At 37.8% G+C, this 8,272-nt stretch overlaps 2 protein-coding genes across 2 annotated transcripts; both read left to right on the forward strand.

The window, feature by feature from the left end:
* Positions 1-610: 610 nt before the first annotated feature.
* LOC106319999 (probable disease resistance protein At1g12290) lies at positions 611-3,300 on the forward strand. The gene has a single exon (XM_013758368.1). The coding sequence runs from the start codon at positions 658-660 to the stop codon at positions 1,984-1,986; it is 1,329 nt and encodes a 442-aa protein (XP_013613822.1). The 5' UTR covers positions 611-657; the 3' UTR covers positions 1,987-3,300.
* Positions 2,099-3,284, forward strand: LOC106320001 (disease resistance protein RPS5-like). Its single transcript, XM_013758371.1, has 2 exons — positions 2,099-2,336; positions 2,638-3,284. The coding sequence occupies exons 1-2, from the start codon at positions 2,099-2,101 to the stop codon at positions 3,282-3,284; spliced, it is 885 nt and encodes a 294-aa protein (XP_013613825.1).
* Positions 3,301-8,272: the final 4,972 nt, after the last annotated feature.

The following is an 8,272-nucleotide window of genomic DNA, read 5'->3' on the forward strand; positions in this document are numbered from 1 at the left end:
TATAGTCCCGAAAAGGTGCTTTTCATAAATTTTTAATTATAAAACCAAAAGATGTTTCTTCCATTCAAATTAGATTGGTGTATTTATTATATATTACAACAATATTTTGTCAGAAAAACATAAATTATTTCAGATTATTATAAAAGGTCTTGTTTTTTTTTTTGAACAGTGTCTTGATTGTTGGTAATTTACTTAGATGTACGACTTGGAATGGAAAATTGGTGAAACTAATCCTTCAATTAGAAGAAGGTTGTTTGGCCTTTCGATCATGGAAATGGCAGACTTCCCAAATTTTGATCCCGCTGGTACGTAATGCATGAAAGTCAAAACAATCATATCTATTATTTACGCATCAACTCTCTATTGTTTTAGCAGAGTGAAAAGCGATAGAACCATTTTAATAACGCCTACAGCAAGCATCATCGTTAATCAATTATAGCGACGATTTGGACAAAAAATTTGTCAACAAACTCCAAGTTGGGTATACTCTTTGATATTATTGGAATCTTACAAATATTAAATTGTCATATCTCGATTGTGGGTGATTTACTTATTTATACGACTTGGACTCGTTCACAAAATTATCATCAAACTCTTAAGATCTTAACATCTTAGTTTCATATTACGAAATTGCAGATAAAGCTAGTTGTTTCAACTATGGCTGGTTTTTTCACGTGTGGCCTTGATCAAGTGTTTATCCATCTCTGTAGCTGCCTTGGCGGTGAAGTCAATTATGTTTGGAACCTTGAGAAGAATCTGGCGGCTCTAGAGGAAACCATGAAGGAACTCAGAGCAAGGCGAGCTGATGTGCTAACAAAGGTGCAGAGGCAAGAAAGCGAGGGTCTACAAAGGCTTAACGAAGTTGAGGTATGGCTTACAAGTGTCGAGAATATCCAAAACCAAGTCTATAAGTTGCTTCTTACTCGTAGTGATGAACTTGAAAGGTTGTGTCTTTGTGGTCTTTGCGCCAAAAACTTGAGCTTGAGTCAGAGCTACGGGAAAAGGGTTTTCGAGATGTTGAAAGAAGTTGAAGATGTCCAATCGAAAGGAGTGTTTGAAGTGGTGGCTGGGCTACCTACGATAGCTGTGGCAGTGGAGAGGCCTTTACCAAAGACGATTGTTGGTCAAGAAAAGATGCTCGAAAGGGCACTGATGCACCTCATGGATGACAAAACCGAGACTATGGGTCTATACGGTATGGGTGGAGTAGGAAAAACAACTCTTCTCGAACAAATCAACAATTATTTTATTGAGCACCCAGTTGACGGGGTCGAAAAAGTCATCTTTGTTGTGGTGTCCAGCGAGCTACGGGTTGAGATGATTCAAGATGAGATTGCTGAGAAACTAGGATTTCGTATGGAGGAGTGGAAACAAAAAGAGAAACACCGTAAGGTCACTGCTTTATACACTCGTATGAAGACAAAGAAATTTATCTTGTTATTAGATGACATTTGGAAGGAAGTGGATTTAAAAGAAATCGGAGTCCCATTTCCGACAAGGGCAAATGGATGCAAAGTGGTGTTCACCACTCGTTTTAGGGAAGTATGTGGTCAGATGGGGGTTGATGATCCGATAGAAGTGAAGTGTTTGGAGTCCAACGAAGCTTGGGATTTGTTCCGTGCTAAAGTTGGGAAAATCACATTAGAAAGTCACCCAGATATTCTTGAGCTTGCATGTCAAGTTGCCGGAAAATGTCATGGTTTACCGTTAGCGCTGAACATCATCGGGAAAAACATGGCGTCCAAGAGGACGGTGGAAAAATGGGAGCAAGCAGTCTACACTCTTGCTTCTTCCGCTGCAGAGTTTCCTGGTATGAAAGACCATATTCTTCCAATCTTGAAGTATAGCTATGATAGCCTCAAGGGTGAGCATGTCAAGTCTTGTTTTCTATTTCCAGAAGATTTTGCAATAAAAAAAGGAGAAGTTGGTAGATTACTGGATATGCGAAAAATTCATAGATGTAAAGCAAGGAAGAAAGATGGCTAGAAACGAGGCTTATGGGATAATTGGTACCCTTGTCGAGGCTTGTTTACTGACGGAAGAAGGAAATTACAAGTATTGGTTACCTACTGATAAAAAAGACAAATCAAGGGTGAAAATGCATGATGTGGTTCGAGAGATGGCATTGTGGATAGCATCTGATTTTGGGAAGGATAAAGAGAGATGTATCGTGAAAGCTGGTGTTGGTTTACCTGAAGTACCAACTGTGGAGAACTGGAGATCTGTGAGAAGAATGTCTCTGATGGACAATGGGATTGGAAATATATCTGACAGCCCTAATTGCCCTGAGCTTACAACTCTGCTCTTCCAAAAAAATGAGATCGTGAATATCTCAGGTGAATTCTTCAAGTCGATGCCCATGTTAGTCGTATTGAATCTATCACATAATAGACTTTTCCATGGATTTCCAGTGGAAATATCAAATTTGGTCTCCTTGCGATATCTCGAAGCTGATATATCTGAATATGGAGGGAACGGGACTTGCGAGTGTTTCTGGGATATCAAATTTGTCGAGTTTGAGGACACTCCGACTACGACATAACAAAATGTCACGAGATTCCAATGTAATGGAGGAACTGCAGCTCTTAGAACATTTAGAAGTGTTGACCATAGAAATCTGCTCAATTTTTATTGCAGATCAACTGGTAAATGCTTACAGAGAAGCAAATGCTATTCAAGCGATATCTATTCGTTTCATTGAGGAGGAATCAATATTGAATCTTCCAGATATGGCGGCTCTCAGTAAATTAGATATGTTCCGAAGTGGAATGGTGGAGGTAAATGTCATGAGGAGTACATCATCATGGAACAAAAATCCAACAACTCCAAGCTTCCCAAACCTCTCTACAGTGACTTTAAGCTATTGCCATGGTCTAAAAGACTTGACATGGCTTTTGTTCGCACCAAACCTTAAGGCTCTTTACGTTGTTAGTTCAGCTCAAGTGGAAGATATAATCAGCAAAGAAAAAGCTGCGAATATTCTCACAGAGGAGGTCGGTACCATCATTCCTTTTCGGAAATTAGAGCATTTCCAAGTGAACAGTTTGCCACAGCTGAAGAGCATCTACTGGAATCCTCTCCCTTTCCCACGTTTGAGAAATTTCAGCATAGTAATGTGTCCAAATCTGAGAAAGCTTCCATTGAATTCTAGAAGTGGCAGCAGTTTTGAGGGTGAAGAGCTTGTCATACATAATGGAGAACAAGAGTGGATAGATAAGGTTGAATGGGAAGATGAAGCGACTAAAGAGCGTTTCCTACTTTCCTTCAATCCTGCCCTCTATTGAGCCACAACAGGTTTCCAAACGGCTGCTAGTCCTATTGGTCTCTCTGTTTGCGTCCTCCTTCAAAACATTTGGTGTGTTCTAATCAAATTATTTGCCATATGTTGTTCATATCCTATGTTTGTTGTGTGAACTTTATTACTTACAAGAAAACTTGACAAAAAATTATCCAGTTCCGCTTTGTAATTGCTAATATATTCTTGGGTTTTGTTTCCATTTATTTTGAGCTGACTTTATCCATTTTCAGTGTGATGATCGCCACTTGTGTGATGATTTTTCTCTATGAAGATTTTTTGAAGTGCTCCTTTCTCAAGTGAAGTTTTTTTTCGTAGAGAAAAATGTTGCTTGTTAGTAATTCATGTATCTTTCTAAGATGATGGCATATGAATAGTGATGCGAACCAAATGGTTCAATCAAGATAACCAAATCAAACCAGACTTGGTTAAGATGATAGAAGGCGTTCTCTAATTTTCTAATGGTTGTTTAACGTTTCCATAAGTGTAGGAGCTTGATCTCCATATCTTTTATTTATTTAGTTATGCAATTCTGTTTCCTAGTTTATAGGATTGTGGATCTATCCACTAGTATTTTTAGTTTGTATTTTAAGAGACTCCTTGTGAGGAGAATGAAAAGGAGAAAAAATGACTTAACTTGTTTCTTAAGTCTTTGGGTTCCATCAAATAGCCTAGCCTATAGTTGAATAATATAAAGAAAGTATGTATCGTGCAAACTGGTTTTGCGTTTAGTCAAGAAATGAGAATAGTGCCGAGAAGAATGTCAAAGGGGAATGAGATTGAAAAAAGATCAGAGTCCCAACTGTCCTTAAACTAGAACTCTGTTCTTTCGGAGAGAACTAACTACAATTTAGAATTATATTATGTGAAGTTTTCTGGTCTAAGTCTAGGCTATTTGTCTTGGATCTCTCATGGACTAGCGATCTCAGTGTACTGCCGGATGAAATATCTCAGTTAGTCTCTTTGAGATATCACAACTTGTCATGCACAAATCTAGTTCGACTACCCATTGCTAATTTGCTATACACCCGAATCTGTAATACATCATTATAAAGGCCCCGTCTCTTTTTCGTAGCCCAAAGAGATGGTCACTCGGTTGGAGGAATCTGAAGCTACACCCATCATGTCGACTTCCATCGAGGGTTAAGCTAGAGGAGGAGGCTAGAAGAGAAGATAAGTTCCGACCTTGCATAATAAAACCTCGTATCGCAGGCACTTCTGTTGTTTTTAACAGTTGGATATTCAGTTTGGGAATGCTATTCGGAGAATCATTACTAAAAGCACCAATGCGACTCTGTAAGATCATTGAAGTAGGCTTTTCCTACTCCTCCCATACCACTGGAGTCCAAAGCTGAGAAAGCTCCCTGCACTTTGTTTGTTACCTTCACTCAGCTTCAGCTAACTCATACATGAGCTCTGACTTGGGTGTATGTTTATCTTTCCGTGTCTTCTAATTCACATTTTCTGAATTATTTTGTGAGCTGGATAGTATTTGCCTGTTTGTCCACAGAAAAATAATTTTTCATGGAGCTGTTAATTTTCTAGTGAAAATAGTTTTGAAATGCCAAATATACAAAATGTGGTTGAAATGTGGTTAGGTGTATTGGTAATGATGTTTTTATCTAGTAAATATACAAAATTAAATATTTTCTTAATCAGTGTGTCAAAGTCTAAAACGACAAGTAATCTGAAACGGAGGGAATAATAACTTACTCTACTTTTAATCACTTTTGGAGTAAATGGGCAGAAAATCAATTTTACTTGATTGGTTGAAAAGAAAGTAACTGGGCAGAAAATTTTGTTATTGCTACCACTACCTTTCAATCACACTCGAATAGAATATTGGTTACAGATGGATGGATGATGTAAGTTGTGGATGGACGACTCGTGGATAGACAATACATAGATAAGTCGTGGATGAATAGTTCGTGGATAGATATGCAGAGAAAATGTAAACACATTCATATGTAAACTACAAACACAGATGTATTCATAAATTACATTAACAACGTATCCTCGACATATCCGTTCACAATAGTTGTGTCCACATAATTCGTTTTGAAAATCCAAAAATTTTAAAATATCAAAACATATATAATATGGATCTTGAAATATAGAAGAAAAAAAGTTGTAATTTATTTTGTACATTATATATTTATACTTATAAATACTAATATGAAATAATATGAAATAAAACATGTTAGTAAAATACTTTTATGGTTGTGAGGAGTATCTTTTTTTTTTGTAAAAAAATAATAGAAAAAGTTATAATATCATAGGAGAGAGAGATCACCTTTTTAATCCAACGGTGGAAAGCAGATCTTTTTTGAGATTCATCTTTTTTCCTATAAATCTAGAAACATAAATGCAACAAAAATTACTCAGTTGGAAACTAGGCTATTCCCTCCAAAAAACACCATCGATCCAGTTTCTTACAAGGTTGATTTTGACAAACCCTTTGGTGTAGATGCAAAGATCAGATGGACGTTCTGATACAGACGCAAGTACAACAGCGAATGGAGCAGAGTCTGCAACAGAGAAGTGTACGTGCGGATGAACAAGTCAAGATGAAGATTGCGACTTGAAGAATGGATTGCGGATCAAGGCTAAGTTGATACAAAGATATCTTGGGGAGCAAGCTTGAAGAGATTCACCTTGGAGAAGGGAGATCTCACGATGGAAGTTTTATAAAAGACTTTGGAGAGGTTTTAGGGAACTTGCCATATTTGGGTAGATAGGGAATATTGGGTAGATAGGCGTGGATAACCGACTTGATTTGGATTTATTTCAGACTCTTTATGTTCCATCTATTTCCAGTAATTTAGTTTTAGTAAGCAAACTTGATTTGGCTGGTTTTAAGTCTTCTCAAGGAGATGGTGTAATCGTACTTATTTGGGAATGGTTAGATCCATGATGAGTCATGCTAATTTACCTATATCCTTGTGGATGGATGCATTACGAATTGCAGTCTATATCTTGAACCGAGTTCCTAGCAAGGCAGTTCCAAAGACTCTTTTTGAACTGTGGAAAGGCTGGAAACCTAGTTTGTCACACCTCCAAGTTTGGGGATGTCCAGCTGAAGCAAGAATATACAATCCACATGAAAAGAAATTAGATTTCAGAACGGTCAGTGGTTTCTTTATTGGTTACCCTGAGAAGTCTAAAGGATATAGATTTTACGTAAATTTTACTGTCCAACCCATAATACGAGAATAGTAGAAACCGGTAATGCCAGATTTTATGAGAATGGTGAGATTAGTGGGAGTGATAAAATTCAAGATGTGATCATTCAAGAAATTAGGGTAAATATCCCTTTACCCTTAGTTCCGAATGTTGGGAATCCTCCTGTTGTAGAACCGTTGCGCAACGAGGAAAACCAGTTGAATGATCCACCACTCCTTAATGAAAATATCGCCAATAATGAACATGAAGCACACGAGGAACCAGCATTAAGAAGATCAACTCGTGAGAGAAGATCAGCTATTTCTGATGACTATGTGCTTTATCAAATAGAACCTAGAGAATGGGATTTAAAAGATCCGGTTTCTTATTCACAAGCCATGAAAGATGTTAATTCTGATCAATGGATCGAGGCCAGTAAAGACAAAATAGACTCAATGGTTAAGAATGAAGTTTGGGATGTTGTTCCATTGCCTGAAGGACACAAAGCAATGGGTGCAAATGGATCTATAAATCCAAGCTCGATTGTCATGGCAATGTTAAACGACGTAGATCCAGGCTTGTAGCCAAAGGGTATAATCAGAAAGAAGGCATTGATTATGGTGAGACTATTTCACCTGTGTCTAGAAAAGACTCTCTCAGAATGATAATGGCATATGTAGCTGAATATTATCTTGAGTTACATCAAATGGATGTGAAAACCGCCTTTCTTAATGGAGACTTAGAAGAAGAATACTTAGAAGAAGAAGTCTATATGCTTCATAATCGAAGGTCAGGAAGATATGGTCTGCAAATTGAAGAAATCAATATATGGACTAAAACAATCTTCGAGGCAATGGTACCTAAAGTTTGATGAAACCATTACGAAATTCGGTTTCAAAGAAAACATTGTGGATCCATGTATATACCTCAAGATCAGTGGGAGTACGTTCATATTTTTGGTTCTGTATGTTGATGACATATTATTAGCCAGCAGTGATCTTGGTTTATTACATGAGACTAAGAGTTATCTCTCTGAGAACTTTGAAATGAAAGATATGGGTGAGGCATCCTATGTGATAGGAATTGAGATATTCCGTGACAGATCACTAGGAATTTTGGGATTGTCTCAGAAAGCATATATTGATAAAGTTCTTGAGAGATTCGGCATGATGACATGTTCTTCTAGCATTGTTCCTATGCATAAAGGTGACCCGCTTAATCTTAAGCAATGTCCGCAGAATGAAATGGAACGTAATGAAATGCAAAAATACCCTTATGCATCTCTTGTGGGAAGTTTGATGTATGCACATGTTTGTACCAGACCTGATATTAGCCACGCAGTTGGCATGCTGGGTAGATTTCAGAGTAACCCAGGACTCGCTCATTGGCAAGCTGCAAAGAAAGTTTTGAGATACTTAAAGGGAACAAGAAACTACATGTTGACATATCGAAAATCAACACATCCACAGATGGTTGGATTTTCGGACTCAGATTTTGGTGGATGCAAAGACTCTAGACACTGTACTCTCGGCTATGTGTATCTCCTTGGTGGAGGTGCCATCTCATGGAAAAGCCAGAAGTCAGAGTTATATACACATCCACTATGGAAGCTGAGTATGTTGCATGTTATGAGGCTTCTATTCAAGGAACATTGGTGCAGAATTTTGTGTCAGAGTTTGGAGCTTGAGTTTTGTTGACAAGCCTCTCACTCTTTACTGTCACAATCAAGCTGCAATCTTCTTCGCTAAGCATGATAGGATATCTTAGAGAGCCAAGCATATGGACCTCAAATATCTATCACTGAAGCAAGATGTC

This window comes from Brassica oleracea, unplaced genomic scaffold (genome assembly GCF_000695525.1).
Source record: "Brassica oleracea var. oleracea cultivar TO1000 unplaced genomic scaffold, BOL UnpScaffold00758, whole genome shotgun sequence".
In the NCBI taxonomy this organism is placed as follows: domain Eukaryota; kingdom Viridiplantae; phylum Streptophyta; class Magnoliopsida; order Brassicales; family Brassicaceae; genus Brassica; species Brassica oleracea.